This window comes from Larus michahellis, chromosome 10, assembly GCF_964199755.1.
Source record: "Larus michahellis chromosome 10, bLarMic1.1, whole genome shotgun sequence".
Classification (NCBI taxonomy): domain Eukaryota; kingdom Metazoa; phylum Chordata; class Aves; order Charadriiformes; family Laridae; genus Larus; species Larus michahellis.
This window is the reverse complement of record NC_133905.1, coordinates 19524345-19543492: the sequence shown is the minus strand read 5'-3', so window position 1 is coordinate 19543492 and position 19148 is coordinate 19524345. Positions and strand designations below refer to the sequence as shown.

The following is a 19148-nucleotide window of genomic DNA, read 5'->3' as shown; positions in this document are numbered from 1 at the left end:
AGACAAAGCATGGAGCGCTTTTTTTTTCTGCCCTGTTTTTCTATGGGGCAGGGGGTGGAATTGGTGACAGTTTGAAGAATTACAGTCTAATCTGCTTTTATCCTTCCTTAGCATTTGGCATCATTGCTGCTGCATAACAAGTTTGCAACGGAGTTTGTTGCTCATGGAGGAGTGCAAAAGTTGTTGGAGATTCCTCGTCCTTCCATGGCAGCAACAGGGGTCTCCATGTGCTTATATTATTTGTCTTACAATCAAGATGCCATGGAGAGGGTAAGAGGCATTCTTTTACTGTAACTGCAGTGATTCCTATCGTTTCTTAGTGGTTTCTACCTGCATTCAAACAGTGAATAAATATCTCCTAAGCTAAAAAGCAAATTTATATAGAAGACTTTGGTATGTGCAGAGGCAATAAGAAGTATATAAATAGTGGTGTATTTGGGTGTGGATTTCAGTTCCTAGGGAATGAACTGAAGACCTCTGTCTTGTGGTCCTTGTCTCAGTACTCTCATTCACTCTTTCCATCCTATTATTCCCTCTTTCCCTCAAAAAAAAAAAAAAAAAAGAAAAACTCCATCATTCTCATTTGTCTTTTCCATGTGTTCTAATGGACGACTCTACCTGAGATTGGTTTTTTTTTTCCATGTACAGTCCCAGTGTGGATAGCCTCAGTGTTACACAGTACCTCAGTCTGATTCCAGACAACAGCACAACTTCTGTGGTGGTGTTAAAGTACATCAGGAGACCAATGCAGGTCTGTTCTGCATTGTTCAGAAAATCAAATTAAATGACACTAAGGGTTCTTTGTAGCCTGAGCTTATAAATGTTCAAAGAGCTGATAATGAAGGTAATGTTCCTCATCTAATATTTTAACATAGAAAAAAATTCTTAAAAGAAATCCTCCTCTCAGTTCAGTAGTGTTCTTCCAGCAAGCATCCCTTCAGACAGGTTGATATGGCAGACCACCCTTAAGCTTCAGTTTCCCAGGTACTTTAAACAGTGATTCTATTTCCTTTTTTTATTTGTTTGTACTGGCAGTAGCATGTCTGTGCTGATCTACAAACTGATCCAGTTTATTCTACAGTTGCTACCATACCAGGAAAAAAAAGATGAACTTTCAGCTTGTGAGCCTTAGCCTTAGTACGGGCATATGGGAGCATCCTGCTCTAAGATGCATTCAAAACAACTGCAAAGTTGTAACCTTAACCTTCCAACTCTGCTCTGCTTTGAGTGATGGCTTTTGATTCCTGGCCTGTCCCTGGCATTGTCTAGTTTCTAGGGGTTTTTTCAGCTGAAAATGAAAGCAGTTAAACTAGTAACTGTACATTTCTGATTATTCTTTACCAGTTTTTGATGCTGTCTGAATGTGTGTTGTGATTTAACATGCTTAGCACTCCTGAGCACACAGAAGCCAGACTGGTAGTGGTTGTTTAAGGCCACATCTGTTTGGATTCTGCTGGCATTTGTGTTCTGCCCGCGTTTGTATGAATCAGATCAAAACCCCTTTGGTAATCACAGTTGATCAGGACTGTCTGTGCCTTGTATTACATCTCCCTTATAAGTGCAAGAAAGGTGAAACTGGAATAATGTTCCCTCCACTTCATTTTGTCCATTATGCCGGAAAGATGGACCCTGGCTGCATATGCCCTGCTTTGGTGTTTCTCTGAACTTTTTCATGAGAAGGATCTTTATGCTCCCTTTTTTCCTTCTTTTTTTTTTTTTTTCTTTACTCCCTGATTCCACTTGCTGCTTGCATGGTGGTTCAAAAGGAAAACGAAAAGCCATGGCAGGGTGTGCTGCATGAGGATTCCTTCTGCTTGGCATCCTCAGGCCATGTGATAAAAACATGTGGCTGTTTTGTAGTGCCGTTGTCTCATCTGCCAAATGTTATTCCCAATATCTACAGACAGCAGGTAGAGCAGGTTTCGGTGGTACGTTCCTCTCTTTTCTTGGGTTTTCAGAGGAAACCAGTTTCAAAGGGCATTCCCTTGTCACTTAGTCCATGCCAGGCCTCAGGTCTTGGGGTGGAAGCAAGGCTGGAGCTGGTAGCACTGTATTCTCTGAGAATGTCCAACACCAGCAGAGAAGAGATGAAAAAACCTGCTAACTTGGCATATAGCAGCTGGTGCCAGTGCTTCAGCTCTCTGTGCTGTTCCTCTTGGCCCTGACTCTGGCAGAGAGTTATGAGTTCCTCATCGTTAGAAGTTAACAACCACATGCAAAAGTGCAGTTCTGAGCACATGGTCTGCACGTCTCAGAGGCGGGGTCTGAGAAAAGAAAAACTTCAGCTCAGTTGCCTACTGCGGGAGAAAGGCAAGCTTTACAATTGCATTTGATGACTCTTGAAATTCCCCTAGACTTCAATGTTACCAGGGTTTGCTAGAACTTCAACATAGCATATGATACTGTTACACTGAGAAGAATTTCTGTTTCTTCAGTGGAAACTTCTCTTCCATCTCTGCTTCTAGCAAAGCATTCTTTGGATAGCTTGAAGTAGTATGGAGAAGGACTTTCTGGAATTACACTGCACTAAGACTGCTGTATTTGTTGTGTTTAGGTCTGGGAATGGACCAATTGCTAGTCCTACATTGCCACATCACAACCTTTATTAGTCTCACAGGGGATTTCTTTTGTTGGTCTGCAAATGGGACTTTTTATTTTGTGTCTCAGATGTCCCAAATCAAGCTGGGAGTAACTGATATTTGTCCTCTGTCTGTTTGCCCCTCAAAGAACCCTCATTCTCCTTGAACAAATTCTCATCAGCAATGTGTTTGAAGTCCTTCTCAAGAATGTTCTTCTGCTTTCTAGGTGTGCATGCACCCCCATAATGTGCTTTCGGATGTAGTAAACTACACCTTATGGCTAATGGAGTGCTCCCATGCCTCAGGCTGCTGCCATGCTACCATGTTCTTCTCCATTTGCTTCTCCTTCCGTGCTGTCCTGGAGCTCTTTGACAGGCATGACGGCCTTCGGCGTCTGGTTAACCTGGTAAGGCTTGTAATATGTGGTGAACAGAGTTTTAGTGTCAGGTTTTGCACCCTTTACAGTGCAACTGTGGAGAGTTCTGTTCTTTGGTTTTGCTTGGATTTTTTTCCTCCTCAGTTCCCAAGAAATGGAGGAGTGGGGTAAGTTTTCTAAGCAACATACACATGGATCCCTTTATTGTTATTATTTTTATTGTCCAGAGACTTGTCACCCTTTGAGAGTTTTTTATTGCAAGTCCTGGGTTAAGCAGTAATTATTCAAGCAGTGGTGGCTTAGTGGTTGTTCAAATGTTTCTCACCGTTCCACATAGGTGTGCGGTATTGTCATGTACCCTTTGGGATGCAGATAAATCCAGACTTGTTCCAGAAGAGGTACAGCTGTGTGAGTGCGCGTGTACTGTGGTAACCACAGTACCTCATGAGCACAAATTATACCGTTTATGCACAAAAGCTGGTATGTCTGTGTGGTATCGCTGTGCCATCTGAATTGCTTGGGTTGTATCTAACTCCAGCACATCAGCACTGCAGGGTGTAAAAGTACACTTTGGTAATATAATGCCGAATAGTATTGGGCACAACACTGCCTCTAGATCTACATTGATGTAACTTCTGGTTTTCTTTCCTCATAGATAAGTGAAGGAGGGGGAATGGTTCTTTTTAGACTTAATATTGATTCAGGCAGATAGCGTTTTCTGTTCAGACAGCTTTTTGTCAGCTCTCGAGAGTGTGCTTGTATGTCTTGTGGAGCAAAGTAAGTTTGGATTTAGTACAAGTGCAGCTGAGAATTGTAGGTGTGTTTTTTTTTTTTTTTTCCTGAAAAGTGAGCTGATGAAACTTTTCTCCCCCCCCCACCACTATCCAACCTTTTTCTGAAGATAAGCACTCTTGAGATCTTAAACCTGGAAGACCAAGGAGCCCTCTTGAGTGATGATGAGATCTTTGCCAGTCGCCAGACTGGGAAACACACCTGCATGGCCTTACGTAGATACTTTGAGGCTCACCTTGCTATCAAACTTGAACAGGTGAAGCAGTCGCTCCAGCGCACTGAAGGTGGCATTCTTGTCCATCCGCAGCCCCCCTACAAGGTGAGTCGCGTGTTGCAAGCTTTTAACATGGTCATTGCGTTTTTCAAGTGAATCCAAGCTGCAGGAATATGTGGGTGTCCTTTGAAGCCAGTGGAATAACTAGGCAACGTGAAATTTATGGGGATAAGGATTTTTTTCATTTGTACTCTTTTTTGCGCCTTGTGGAATGACACTACAACAGAAAAATACAGAAGAGCCTTTGAGGTTCGTCTGAACTACACTTGATTAAGGTTACTGCTCATCTGCTGTGGTTTCCTTTCCATCTCTCAAAAACTTCAGTTAAAGGCAGGTTATTTTTGAATCTTGTGGATTTTTCTATGCTTTTAATCTCTGAGAGGATGAAATCTGTATTTATAGAAAAGTGCGTAATGTTGAAAAACTTGAAAGTAAGTTTGATTTGATAATGACAACTGAACTGTGTCTTTTAGACACCATATTTTTTGGAATTAGCTGGAAGATTCTTGTGTTGGCTATGACTTCCCCCCCGCCCTACTTTCTCCTTGCAAAGTGACTTATTTTTTATTTTTTTTTTTTTTAAAACTTAATTTTATAGCTGCTTGTTTTGAGGGAGCACATTTACCTGTGGTTTCTAGTTTAATTTGTGATGTTTTTCTAGAAGAGCTGAAATAAGAAAATGTCAGGTTTTTTTTTTTTTTTGCTTCTGCAAAAATCACTTATTTTCATTAACTAAAGAAATGTGTATAAATTGTTGCTGCCTTGTGTAATTTATAAAAAAAAACTATTGAAAGGCAAGCTTGTTAGGAATGTCCTTTTTTTCTTTAGTATGTTTTGTAGTCAGAACTTACAGTCTGTAACTAAATATTTTTTGCAAACAAAATATTTTAGCACAAATGTATTTTGAATGATGGTCTAGTAACTACTGTATTAGTAGCTTAAAAGCAGAGTAGAATTTTAATTTAATGTAACTTTTCTTCTTAAATTGGCCTAAGCCTTCTAGGACTGCAAAGAAACTTTAAGGTTGTTATTCTTAAGCTTATTATGGTATAGTATAGTGACAGTTGCTGTGCTCTTTTATAATTGGGGAATAAACCAGAAAATAAACACTTAATCTGCAATAAGCAGTGGTAGTCTGCTCTTTGTGGAAGCAGTTTTCAGTTAAATCCCAGCAGTGGGGGATTTGATGTGCAAGTTTGTAACCCCTGTGATCTCTCTCTAATGCTTCCATCTCGCTTCGCTGCAGGCCTGTTCATATACTCATGAGCAGATTGTAGAGATGATGGAGTTCCTGATTGAATATGGTCCAGCACAGCTATACTGGGAGCCAGCAGAGGTTTTTCTCAAATTGTCTTGCGTCCAACTCATGCTTCAGCTCATTTCAATAGCATGCAACTGGAAGACGTACTACGCAAGGTGAGCTGTTTGCTGTAGCACTCTATTTTAGTGCAGTAAGTTGTGACTCTTGGGCAGAACATTACATTTCTAGATTTTTCTACCTCTCTGGTAGCATTTAAAACAGGCACACACTGGTTGGTGCTGCAAGGGCCTGTGCTGTGGCTACACGGTGCTTATGAAAGTTAACACTGTGGAAAGCAGGACTAAAATTTTGAGGTAGAAGAGGGATGTCATGACATTTCTGAAAAGCCAAAATGCCTCAGGCCTCTGATTTCTGAGAAATCAGCATCATAGTAGAGCTTAATCACAATTCTGTGCATCACAAAATTTGTGTACCTTTTTGCTAGAGAAAGAGTAGAAAACCTTCAAAGTAGAGGGTAACATCAAGACTTATCTTAATCCCAGAAAGAGGTGAAATGTCTGTTTGGATGTATGAATTTAGCTGACTCAAGAGAGGCCACTGCATTACTTTGTTGTTTTGTTGGTATTTGAAGTTGACTGAGCAGATGTAACTGGGAAAGTTGTGTGAATATGTAACAAGCCAGCATTTGAGAGAGGAAAAAGACTGCAGATTGTTACTGTGTATCGCTCGAGTACATGTCCCGAGGTGATACACTGCCAGCTGCTAAACTCAACATGTTGGTAAAGGGGTTCACCTTATCATGCAGCTTTTAAGTTTCTCCCTTGTCTTGGCTGCAGACAAGCTGTGGGGGCACCATGACACTCTGTTACGTTCCTGTGGCACCTCTTCACCCCACCTCCCTACCCCCAAAAAATCTGCAACATCTTTATTCTTAAGAACAAAAGGGAACTGTCACCAAGCTCTGATAGAATACCGTTAGGATCCTGTCCCCAATTTAAAGGAGGATGGGTGCAAAGTTCCAGCCTCTGTTCATCCTAATGACCGTCTGCTCCCCAAAGTGAAGGTGTAATTCTCTCTAGAGATATGCTCACAGATGAGTCACTGTCCGCTATAACTAGCTGTCATCAGCGGTGTTCCTGTCACTGGGACTCCCTCCTTATTTCTCCTGCCTGCAGGAGCTCCTCGCCTAACTTAACTTAAAAGCCTTTGAAATCTGTTTTGCTTCTGCAATCCCCTGCCTCCCTCTCTCTCTCAGGTTGCACTCTCCTGGGTAGTGTCTGTTCTCCTGTTTCTTACTCTTTGCAGCTGTTTCCTAATTGCTACCTGGGTTAACTCTTACCTTTCTATACAGGCTTACAAACCTTCCCCCCTTTTCTTGCGGCGTTCTGCTCTTCCAAGTCTTGCTTAACAGCCCTTGTCATCTTCCACACACCTGTGTTTCTCTTAAACTGGTGCCTAAGTTGATGCCTTTTTCCCTATTACAATTGTCTGTTTTAGTGCTGAACAGTTTCCCTTTACTTCAGAAAAACTTCTTTCGTAGTTGACTGGTGACAGAGTATTTTAGACAGCAGTGTTTCCCAACTAAGATGTAAAGTTAAATTAGATTTAGAAGCTGAATTTAGAATGCTTTTTTGGATATTCCTTAACAGTCTTATTTTTATAAATACAAAATTACAGTCATTTTAGGAGTCTGTGGGCAGTGTGGGATAAATGTTGACAGACTGCAGGCAGTGGTGTGCATGTGAGCACCGCCTTCTGTGGAGAACAGCCCTTTGAGTGGAATGTTCTAAAATCAAAAGGCATCATCAAATACATTATATGTGACTGATTTACTCCTGTTTGTTGGAGTAGAGTAGATTGGATACTATTTTATATTGTTGAAACAACATGTACGTACACCTCTAAGAAGTTCTTCTGTTGTTGTCTTCCAGGAATGACACAGTACGATATGCTTTGGATGTACTAGCCATCCTGACTGTGGTTCCTAAAATCCAGTTGCAGCTGGCAGAACCTGTGGATGTGTTAGATGAAGCTGGATCCACTGTTTCCACTGTGGGTAAGCTGAAATATGGTCCTCATGACTTACACACTTATCAGTTGCCTTCTACTACATGATTTTTCAGCTGGCTGTTTCTCACCTGCAGTGAGACAGGGGTTAAAATAAGTCATGTATTCAGAGTTATTCTCAGGGATGCAAATAAATGGGAGAGTAGACTGTGGTTAAAATTGTGTCATGATTAGCACTGTGGTTGGATTGCAGATTTGAAGGCGTGGTCATTGATTTGCACTTGTTTTCAAGAGCTCATTAAATACAGATGGAGGCAAATCTACTTTCATAATGGGACTATTAGGTTCCCTCAACTTCCCAGAAATTTAGGTCTCCTGGGGATTTGACATTTGAGAATATGGGAGAGCAACAATTATTGCAGTTCAAGTTATGCTCTAACTGGCTACCTGCAGATTCAGTATGCAAATGAATGAGATGAGACTGGATCAGATTTAAGGCTTATGCATTAACTGGGGCCTGACTTTTTTTTTTTTTAAGAAAGTAAAAACCCAAAGTTTCATTTTTGCCTGACTCCTTTTGGAAGCTGTGATACGATTTCTTTTATTCCCTTCATAACATAGTCCCCGTCCTGCCTCTCTGTTTCCATTTTGTTAGTATTTATACAAGAGAGTTGCTTTCTGCAGTAAGAATCAGAGGCTTGCTTGTGCATCTTTCTATGTGTCAAGTATCTCAGATTTTACATTCCTGGGCCAGTCATCTCTGAAAGATCATTTAACTCTCTACTTACTAATGATGAAGTGGAGGAGCATCAGCATAGGAAAACATTTTGCCAGGGAGGTAGAAGAATACGTCTTACACTAGTTAGCAGAACTTCAGAAATTCCCAGAATGAAGAGGATTACCTATTTTCCTCAAATTTGTTGAAGACTCCCTTGTTTGTCTGATGAACTGTGTAAGATACATTTTAGAGTACTAAATAAACTGTTTCTTTCCCTCACTAGGTATTAGTATCATCCTTGGAGTTGCTGAGGGTGAATTTTTCATCCATGATGCCGAGATTCAGAAATCAGCCCTTCAGATCATCATCAATTGTGTATGTGGCCCAGATAATCGGATCTCCAGTATTGGCAAATTCATCTCTGGAACTCCTCGGCGAAAGCTTCCTCAGGCCCCCAAGAGCAGTGAGCACACATTAGCTAAGATGTGGAATGTGGTACAGTCCAACAATGGCATCAAAGTGCTGCTGTCATTGCTGTCTATAAAGATGCCGATCACAGACGCAGATCAGATCCGAGCATTAGCCTGCAAAGCCTTGGTGGGGCTCTCGCGCAGCAGTACTGTCCGGCAGATTATCAGCAAGCTCCCCCTCTTTAGCAGCTGTCAAATTCAGCAGCTGATGAAAGAGCCGGTGCTTCAGGACAAACGCAGCGAGCATGTGAAGTTCTGCAAATATGCTGCTGAGCTGATAGAGCGTGTCTCGGGGAAGCCGTTGCTGATTGGCACAGATGTCTCTCTGGCTCGGTTGCAGAAAGCGGATGTGGTGGCCCAGTCAAGGATCACGTTTCCTGAGAAGGAGTTGCTGCTCCTGATTCGGAACCATCTCATCTCTAAGGGCCTAGGAGAAACTGCATCTGTCCTTACTAAAGAGGCTGACCTACCCATGACTGCAGCATCTCATTCATCTGCCTTCACCCCCGTTGCGGCTGCTGCCTCTCCTGTGACCCTGCCTCGCACTCCTCGCATAGCTAACGGCATCTCAGCCCGTTTGAGTAGCCACACTTCTGTAGGTTCCACTGCCACCTCTGTCCATGCTCAGGCAAGGCCGTCTGCATCCCAAGGTCCACTTGCCCTTCCAGGCCCTTCTTACGCCAGCAGCTCTCCTCTGATTGGCAGGATTAGCTTTGTCAGGGAGAGGCCATCTCCCTGCAACGGCAGAAAAATCAGAGTGTTGCGACAAAAATCGGACCATGGCGCCTACAGCCAGAGCCCAGCTATCAAAAAGCAGCTGGACAGACACCTTCCTTCCCCACCCACGCTGGACAGTATAATCACAGAGTACCTTAGGGAGCAGCATGCCCGCTGCAAGAACCCTGTTGCCACCTGTCCCCCTTTCTCTCTCTTTACTCCCCACCAGTGTCCTGAGCCAAAACAGAGGCGCCAAGCGCCAACTAACTTTACCTCACGGCTGACCCGCAGGGCAGCCTTTCCGAAGTACGGAGGGGTGGATGGTGGCTGCTTTGATAGACACCTTATATTTAGCAGGTAAGGAAGAAAAATGTTTCTTGATCCCTGTCAGGATGCACCAAAAAGCCTTACCTGGATTTAGGCTGTGCAGTCCCACAGCAGAGTATCCTTGGAAAGAAAAGTGTTTTAATTCAACAGTGACAAGTGGGAGAGCCTTGAAAGGCATTTTTAGAAGTTGTTCTGTTTCTCTCGTCCTTAGTACTGACCCTTAGTATGTAAAGCACACTTTATTTTCACTATCATGTTAATTCATTAGCAACATTGACTAATGAAGCCCATAGCTCTTTGTTCGCCTTTGGAAGGTAAGTAACACCAATTTTATACGAGAGTGTAGCACAGCCTTGAGGATGGTTGGCTGACAGATGCAGGATGGCGGAATCCATATTTTGCTCTGTCAGCTGAATCCACAGCACTGCAAGTTGGTAGCCTTTTTATGTGCTCCTTCTTTGCTGAGGTTAAATTGGAAGATGATGTAAAGTTTATAAAAAATAAAGATGATACATAAATGAAAGCATCTTCACAGTGAAACCAGTATCACTTGGGGAATTGTGATGACAGGAGGTTATTTGGCTGATGTGCCATGCCTTCTTGTGTTGAGTGTTTCAGAACGGTTAGAAAATTTTTTGCTAGCTGTCTGTACTTATCCAGGTGATGGCATTGCAGGTTTTCCATCAATCCAGCTTTGAAGAGTGACTCCAAGTGCTTCATCTTAATGATGTGCTTTAACAGAAGTACTTAATAGTGCAAAACAAACCCTGAAACTTTGCAAACACTGTTGTAACATACTCACTTGACCACTAGTCTTACAATTGACAATTAGCTTGTCCTAGAAGGACAGCTATAACCTGTACCTACGTGGTTTTTAAGGACTGAATTTAATATCATCACACGACGTTTCAGTTTTGCTTTTCTTCTCTCCTGGATGACCCTTGTATTTCTGCCTTCTGTAGGTTCCGTCCGATTTCTGTGTTCAGGGAAGCAAATGAGGATGAGAGTGGCTTTACCTGTTGCGCGTTTTCTGCGAGAGAACGATTCTTAATGCTGGGTACTTGCACAGGGCAGTTGAAACTCTATAATGTATTCAGTGGACAGGAAGAGGCCAGTTACAACTGCCATAACTCTGCCATCACGCACCTTGAGCCATCCAGGGTAAGTAATCAGAGACCTGTTCTGAGTTTTAGAAGTTCTCACAGACTAAGCCCTGGTACGTTTTGGGCCTGTCTGGATATTTGCATCTAAAATGCATCTGCTGGCTGGTCTGCAATGCCTGTCATTAAAGTACTTGTAATAGTTACATACTCCCTCTCTGTGAGTTCTACAATTATTTTTTTCTTCCCAAGATAATAGAGAAGATGCGCAGTGGCTCTGTGCCTTCATAAGTAATTAATATATGTGTCCAGAAGCGCAAAAATGCTTAAACTGACTATGTATTTAAGATAAGTGTGAGATAAGATATCAGGGTTTATATCACCTCCCTTTGGAGAAAGAAATCTTTTGGGGGATGATTCTAGGAAGAAATAAAAGTTAACTGATTTATAAGCAGAGTGAGCTCCACTCACAGGGCATCAAAATTCAGGCATGGATTATCCTGATTTTTATCTGCTATTAACTCATATATAATTTCCATTGTTATCTGGTTTTGTCTGCCAAAGGCTCTTTATATTATACATTGTATTAGATACCTATAATTTATCTCCACAGGAGTAGTTTAGTAAGCACAAAATCTGCTGTAGTTCCTAAATTCATATTGTACATGTTAAGTTAAAGTGTACGGGTAAAATGATAACCTCTGTTTTCCTCGATATTCTTTTCCACTCCCATCTGGCAATACAGGATGGATCTTTATTGCTGACATCTGCTACGTGGAGCCAACCTCTGTCTGCATTATGGGGAATGAAGTCTGTCTTTGATATGAAGTAGGTATACACTGATCCAGCTGTGGGGTATGTTGCAGTTAGAAGAACCATTCAATATAGGCAGAAACCCTAACAACAAACTCTATGAAAGCACAGCACAGCTCTTGCAATGTCTCTTGTGAAAAAATAAAATGTGCTCCCTTTCTTATGTTTAATATCTTCCCTATTTTATTGGCTACAGATAGCTTTGCTAAATTCTACCTACCTAAAGTTCTGTTTAATGCAAGATAGATCAGTAAAATCACTGTTGGCCCTGAAGGCAAAGAAGTATGTTTGTATTTTTATTCTTGTGTTCGTAAATTATCTTGACAATCTTTCTGTAGCCTGGTACAGAATTTTATTAGTACAGTGATTCGCGTGGTGAAATTGTCAGACCCTGGAAACAAGCTATTTCAGACCCAGAAAAAGCTATTTAAAAGTTATTTCAATATTTACAGTTTTTCCTTTCGATTAAAAAATGGGTGGAAGGCTCTTCCTTTTTTAAAAGGTTAGGCTGTTGTCTACCGTAGTTGTAAGCAACAGTTTTGGTGTGATCTGTTTTAGGTCAGCTAGAGAGCATTTTTCAGATAAAACGTTTAACGTGCCTCAGGTGTGCATGTGTGTTTGAACGTTCATGATGCCATTCATTACTTGCTCCTTGAAATACTTATGTTTATGGCAGACCCTGTTGATGACAAGTCTGTGAATTTGATACTTGTGTTTTTTTACTGGTCTGCTGTAAAGGCTGTGTCTGTAATAGACACTTTCCTGCAAATGCCAGTGGAGCATTTTACCATTGTAGTATGCTGTGGTCAATGGTGAAGGAAAGTCTTTTGTACACATTTAGTTTTCTGCATCGTTGAAACCTCTGCTGGAGGTGTTGGGGTAGTGTTTGGTTCACACGGGTGGTTTGAATCTGCAGTCCCTTGACTTCCTTTCTGACTCTACCTACAGGCATTCCTTCCCTGATGACCACTATGTGGAGTTCAGCAAGCACTCTCAGGACAGGGTCATTGGCACAAAAGGAGATATTGCCCATGTAAGTACCAGTAGAAGTCACGGTTGTGGAGCTGTTGCAAGAATATAATTCTTCACAGGACATTTATTAACAGATGTGGGTGCTGTGATGCTCTGTAACTGATGAGCTAAGCGCTTTAGAGGAAAAGCTTTGAAAGTGTTAAAAAAACTTCTCAGTAGCTCAGTCAACAGCTGTGGAAAATGCCCTATAAAAAGTGTCCTTAAAAGCATCCTCCTTTTACTCCCCCAAAACCTGCAGATTGCTTTTGGGTAATTTAATTTTACTAATATATTTTCAGAGAATGCAATTGTGTTTTGTATGAATACCTGCAAATTTGACAGACTTCAGAGTGCTTTTCCTTCTCAGTGTTAATTTGCATTGCTTATAGGCGCTCTTTTGAAAGAGTATTTGCATAACAAATTGTCAGAAAACACAACTTATTCAAATTATTTATGATTTTACTTAATTCTGTGATTTGTTTAAGCAAGCTACCCATTCCTGACCAGTTTTTAACTTGGATTTATCTGGAAGTCAGATCAGTTTGTGTATTGAGTTTATCTGGTAAACAGATTTGTTTTCCAATTCTAGAGGATTTTTTCCTCTCTAAGTTTGAAAGAGAGCTGGGCTCTGAGGGATGTTACAGATCAAATTTATCTGAGAAGATGGTCATAAAGCCTTCGTACTAGTTAAAGCCCTTTTTATCTTTTTATCTTCCAACAGTTTGTTGGGGCAAAGCTCAGAAAGTTGCATTTCCATGTAAACGCCAGGAATTTTAACTCCTTTTCTATAGTTTCTGGCTTTTTTTCCCCTCTCTGTGTGCTTTGGAGTTTTCGTGTTTGTAAATACCATCTGTTCTGAAAGCAGTTCATTTCTGAAACAGTTTCTGGCTAAGCGGTACCTTGTGACTGCAGCTTCACAGCCTGCTTTTCATAATGGAGTTAGTTTCTTTGGAACTAATCAGAATCATATTGAAATATATCAGTGAACTTGCAGTAAGCTAAGTACTGCCAAAACATGTTGTGAGATTTGGTTCCAGCTGTGGAAAAACTATTGAAGGACTGGTAGAAAGCGTTGTCTTTAGAACGCTCTCCCTTGAAATGGAAAAGCAAGATGGCAAATGGGGTGATTCTGGAAACAATTTAGAAGGGGGAACATGGGGTGATCTTAGGCACAGGTATATTACAAATTGTGACTAATCTTTCTCTTTCTTTTTAATCTAAAAGATCTATGATATTCAGACTGGCAACAAGCTATTGACTCTGTTTAACCCAGATCTTGCCAACAACTACAAGAAGAACTGTGCCACCTTTAACCCCACTGATGACCTTGTCCTAAATGATGGTGTCCTCTGGGATGTTAGATCGGCACAAGCCATCCACAAGTTTGACAAATTCAACATGACCATCAGTGGTGTTTTCCACCCCAATGGGCTAGAGGTCATAGTCAACACAGAAATTGTATCCTTTGGCCACTCTGGTAACTGATGTGCTGGGACCTAAAGAATTTGTATTGATAAACAAGTAGCTGCTTGCAGAAGTTGTATTAATGGTCTGCTGTGTTACAGGTTATATATGGTAACAACGGTTTTTGTCTGCAAATCAAGTAAGTCGGGACTGTCAGCTAGCTAATTTAAATGTAGATTCTGCCTCTGATATGGCCTAGAGGAAATACGTAACACACAGAGGAAGAGAGATTTTCTTTTCTAATATACTCTGTGGTACCTCTGCTCTCTTCCCATCCCTTTACCAAGGTCAACCTTGAAGCTCTGCAGTAACCTCTCATGACTCGGAATGACATTTTGAGTAAGAGCTTTTTTATTTCGAACGTATGGAAGGGATTGTGGTGCTAGAATCTGACTCCGGTTCTGTCATATTTGCAAGAGGCTGGCAATGAGGTTTCTTGAATGCAGTTAATCAGTTGTTTGCCATTGTGTTGAAATAGAAACTTTTAATTGTTTGTTGCTCCTTAGCCTGTGTTTTTTCAGTGGGACCTCCGAACTTTCCATTTGTTACACACAGTACCTGCATTGGATCAATGTCGTGTGGTCTTCAACTATACTGGCACAGTTATGTATGGAGGTAGGACTTCTCAGTCTTACATTACTCTCCTTGGTCACTTCTGGTTTGAGATAAGTAGATGCTTGTTCAGGGAAACTGGAAGCTTCAGACAGTCTGTCTAACTTCAGACCTTCCTGGCATGTGCAAACTGGAATTTTTTCAGGATGTTTATGGTACACGTATTGCTGACAAAGACAGTTTTCTCTAACATCAGCAATATCACAACTCATTTGTGAGATTAAAAATCCACCTATTAAAAAAGAAAATGTGTATAACAGCAGATCTGATGATACTTGAGAAAATAATTTTGTCTTCTGTATTAAGTTTCAATGGTCTGCAGTATTAATAAAGGTAGCTCTGGAAGAGTAGATATTGAATGGGTCTTGTCAAGCTATTAAATAAAAAGAAAATTCGTGTCAGAGTCCGATTTGATCTTAAGTTGATTAATGATAGTGATGAATGGAAGGTGGATTTGTGGAATAATCTTTCCTTGTACCAGCTATGTTGCAGGCAGATGATGAAGATGACCTTCTGGAGGAGAGAATGAGAAGTCCCTTTGGCTCTTCTTTCAGGACATTTAATGCAACTGATTATAAGCCTATAGGTAAGAGTAAGAGAGGAGCAAGTAGCTTGGTCTGGAGGTTTGAAGGTTTATTGAAAGCTCTGCTTAGTAACGTTCACTTCCTCTTCTCCTTTGCACGTGTGGCAAAACAAATTCTGCTATGACCTGTTCTGGTTGAAGCACAAGAATTGGGTTTAACGGTGAAATAGGTTCAAGTATCATACCCTGTTCAGTGCATGATTGCAGTTCTGGCATTATTTTCCTTTCCTCTTTCCAAGTAGGGTATAATCTGAGATAGTAGGTCATTTGGCCAAGATGTCATTGGGCTCATTTCAGGAAGGGCTGTTATTTCGGGGGCGGGGGAGGGTGGAGCGGGGGGGTGGGGAGGGGGGTTGTTGGTGGGGTTTTTTTTTGTTTGTTTGGGGTTTTTTTTTTTCCGTTTTACTTTTGTTTTCATTTTCCCAGCAGCATTTCTCCATGCTGGTAGTTCAAAATGCTGTCAGTTTGGCCTCTAGCTTGCAAAGCTGCTGGAGCTAAGCTAGCGTGGGGTTTGATATTGAGGCATGGCTCACAGCTCAGTGCCTTGGTTGCCACCTATCCTGGAAAATTATCTGTTGTGTACTGTGCTTAGAGAAGCCAAAAAATATATTATCAAGGGAGGAGGCACTATGCAGAGGAGGTTAAGAACTTACCTGGCTATTTTTTCTGACAGTCTCCAACATTTCTATTCTTTATTCCAGGTTGAATTAGTAACAAATGTTCATTTTGCTTTTGTTTCAGCTGGTTTCTCTTGTCCTCGCATTTTATTATCTGCTTTTAGATAAATATGTACTATAGTAGTAATATGCAGTTAACCACTGAGTTTGTTTTGTGATGTTTTCCAGCGACGATAGATGTCAAGCGGAATATCTTTGACTTGTGCACAGACAGCAAGGACTGCTATCTAGCTGTCATTGAGGTAAAGGAGCTAAGAATAAACTCTGATTCTCTGTAGCTGTGGTTTTGAGTGCAATGTCTTTTGTTTCTTTTTAAAACCTTCAGAAGTGGTGATTCTAGAGTTCCTACTGTTATTCATGTCCTAAGCAGTGGTGGTGTTTTAATGATGGTAAAGATGCTGTCAGTTTTTTTGCTGTCCACGCACAGCAGTCTTGTTTTTCTGCCTCTAATTCCTTAAACTTCTAAACTCATTTGCCTCTCTTCAAACACTTCACACTATAAAATGTGCAGAGGCTTTCGTTTTCATAGGCGTAGAGAGAAATGCATATTTTCCTATTTATAGCAATAATTTCCTATTAAAATTTGCATTGTATTGAATAACTGGGAAATGCAGTCTTCCTGCGGCTTTCCACAGAGCTTTTCTGTGAATCACTGTTACTGTTTTTTTCACTTGTCGTCCTAGCAAAATCCCAGAAACTAAGGATTTGAAGCAAAAATTACTGAGCAAAACATATGGTTTGTTAGAGGGGAAGTAAAATTAAACTAATGGGTCCAGTTCTATGTCCAATAATATGTTGTCAGTACCCAATTTCTTGAACCTGACTATGTACACGTAGTCACTAATTTAGAATCCAGTCAACGTAATACTCTGTGAAGCACTGATCCTTACAGACCAAAAAAGCCAGTAAAGAATTTGTAGTAGGACAAGCTTCATGTTTAACTACTGAAGTTCAAGTAGTTAAGGTTGTGAGGCCAAGGTATGAAAATTTTCTTTTAAAGGAGCCATCGGAAATGTTACTTCAGTGCATGTGGCAGCAGCGGTTGCTGGGGTGTCAGACTGCTGTGTGCTGGAGCTCTTGCTATGTGACAGCTTTTAGCATCCTCTCAAGGCATATGGTACAATGATATGATAGGGAGGCAAATTTGAAAGGAAGCAGTGTGGGGTTAGGTGAGAACTAACCTGAAGCATGTTAAGGATCCAGTACAGGTGTTAGGTTTACTAATAAGAGTGTAACTTGTGGATGACAGAAGCAGGAAGTAGATATTTACATCACGCCTGGGCTGGTCCTTGAAACCAAAAAAGACTTGGGTTTAGTGCTAGTTGTACTGCTGCTAGGAAATGGGAGGGAGGGATTTTGGTAATGTGTCTGTAATTCAGATCAGATAAAGCACTGACTATGACCCCGGAGCTTAATTCCGGGGGCTAACTGTTGTGTGGGCATCTCCCCTTCAGAATCAAGGCAGCATGGATGCCATGAACATGGATACAGTTTGCAGACTGTATGAAGTGGGCAGGCAGCGTTTGGCAGAAGATGAAGAGGATGAAGAAGAAGATCAGGTGAGAAGTATAGCATTAACCTGGCTCTTCAAGAGAAGCTCTTAGCCATCTGCATGTGAGAGGCTGCAAGTGTTCATTTATTACCCATAAAGTACAGATGCCTTGTTTGGTCTCACCTGGTGTGAAGTAGATTGCTGTCAGTAATCTATGCAGTAGATGCAGTAATCTGCAGTAACTGTGCAGAACCTGTGTGAACAGTAACTTTGTGCACTGTAAACCAACGTGATAATTGATAATTTATTTCTTAATTTCCCTAAGTGTTTCAATCTTGATCAGAAACTTTTCTGTTTATTCTGCTTGGGTTTTTTAAAATATTTCGACACCCAGCAGAGACAGAGTGTTTGAGGTTTTCCTTTTTTGATTCCAAGTCTCATATTTGGGAATAACTTGTCACCAATTTCTGAATGAGACACACCTTGTGACTAATGCAGTGAAACTGCACAGTTGCAGTTTCTTCTACATAGCAAAATGTTTTAAGAATTTTAAAGTAAGCTGTAGGTTTGTGTTGGGATGTGTTGGTTTTCCTTCTCAGAGCAGCTGTTTGATCTCTGGCAACTTGACAAAAGAGCTAAGAACTGCAATAAGTGCTCCTCAGGGTGCAGTCGGTAGAATATACAGTAGCACACAATACTTACTGCAGTGCAATGAGAATTAAAGACAAATTTGTAGCTTTTTGGGTGTCAGGTTTTTGCTTGTTTTTTGTTTTTTTTTTTTTTTTTGAACAGGCAAAGACCTTGTGCTTCAATTCCCTAAAGATTTTAAATCCATTATTCTCTGCTCTTTGGTGTTTGCATTCTAGTAAATCATATATTTGTATCTTCTGTGAGAAAAGCTGACTTCACCTTTTTCCAAAGAATGCCAGAAGGTAATATTTTGGTGGGGTTTTTTTTCCAGCCTCTGTGGAAAGGTGGATTTCCGATACGCTTTCTGTCTCTGAATCTTCCTGTTGCTAGGTTAAAACTTTTACTTTTCAGTTCAGAAGACTGGATAGCAGATGCCAGGAAAGCGTAATGTTCTTTGCAGTTGGTTGTTATTATTACAGTTTCACTGTAATTCTGAAGATAAAGCAGTAGTTCTGTTTTGCGTACACAATTTGCTGTTCTGTCCTCTCAATGTGCTACAAGGTTGCAGTTGGCATTCTTATGAAATCCTTTGTCACTGTTTCTATCCCTAGATCGGATGGATTCAGTTTAGGAACTTTTAGAATGGGTGAAGAGCAAGAATTCCTTAGGAAACAATGAGGGGGGGAAATTACTCTTCCTTCCAAAGTGTTTCTGCTTTCAGCCAGTGCTTGCCTCAGGCAATAGTTTCTATTTTTGTCTCTGCTTCCACTGGTTTTTTTGGTTCACATTCAGTATATTTTAGTAAGGTTATTTACATTTTCTTTATAAAAATCTCAAAAAATTGTTTGTAGCAGAAAGTGATTTTGCATTGTACAATGGTTAACTAGCAGCTATGAAGACACTGTTTTGCAATATCGCTGGTAAGTGTTGACTGAAGCGGAGATCTCTATTTGTATAGAGGACGCAGTCTGAGTGCTGTTGGTTCCAGGCTGTAACACTAGGTACCAAGCAGAGATAAGGTATCTGTCATCCATCAGACGTGACTGGGGACGCTTCCTGTCTTACCAATGGAGGTGGCCCCTGGCAGAACTTAAGTATGCTAAAAGCTTTTCTGTAAAGCTTATGGAGTATTCCAACAAAGCTGCTTGGGGATAGATTTGCAAGCTAAGAGTGACTACTTGGTACTGCATAATTGCTGCTTTTTATGGTCTTCATTTCTGGGGTGTATAGATAACAGTAACTTTT

At 40.9% G+C, this 19148-nt stretch overlaps 1 protein-coding gene across 5 annotated transcripts in view; it reads left to right on the top strand.

The window, feature by feature from the left end:
* The window catches only part of DCAF1 (DDB1 and CUL4 associated factor 1), a 52426-nt gene that overhangs the window by 18560 nt on the left and 14718 nt on the right, over window positions 1-19148 (top strand). For 4 of the 5 annotated variants that reach the window (XR_012589275.1, XR_012589274.1, XM_074602262.1 and 1 more), the window contains exons 9-22: window positions 112-270; window positions 2806-2985; window positions 3857-4066; window positions 5268-5437; window positions 7214-7338; window positions 8291-9551; window positions 10484-10682; window positions 11367-11449; window positions 12383-12467; window positions 13670-13903; window positions 14431-14524; window positions 15003-15107; window positions 15950-16023; window positions 17236-17340. Coding sequence is in view for 2 of the 5 variants with exons in the window: in XM_074602262.1 (XP_074458363.1) it covers window positions 112-270; window positions 2806-2985; window positions 3857-4066; window positions 5268-5437; window positions 7214-7338; window positions 8291-9551; window positions 10484-10682; window positions 11367-11449; window positions 12383-12467; window positions 13670-13903; window positions 14431-14524; window positions 15003-15107; window positions 15950-16023; window positions 17236-17340 (3084 nt within the window). In the remaining 3 variants the exon portion in view is untranslated. Of the gene's footprint in view, window positions 1-111; window positions 271-2805; window positions 2986-3856; window positions 4067-5267; window positions 5438-7213; window positions 7339-8290; window positions 9552-10483; window positions 10683-11366; window positions 11450-12382; window positions 12468-13669; window positions 13904-14430; window positions 14525-15002; window positions 15108-15949; window positions 16024-17235; window positions 17341-18139; window positions 18206-19148 lie in introns of all 5 variants that reach the window. The other variant, XR_012589276.1, reaches the window with a different exon arrangement.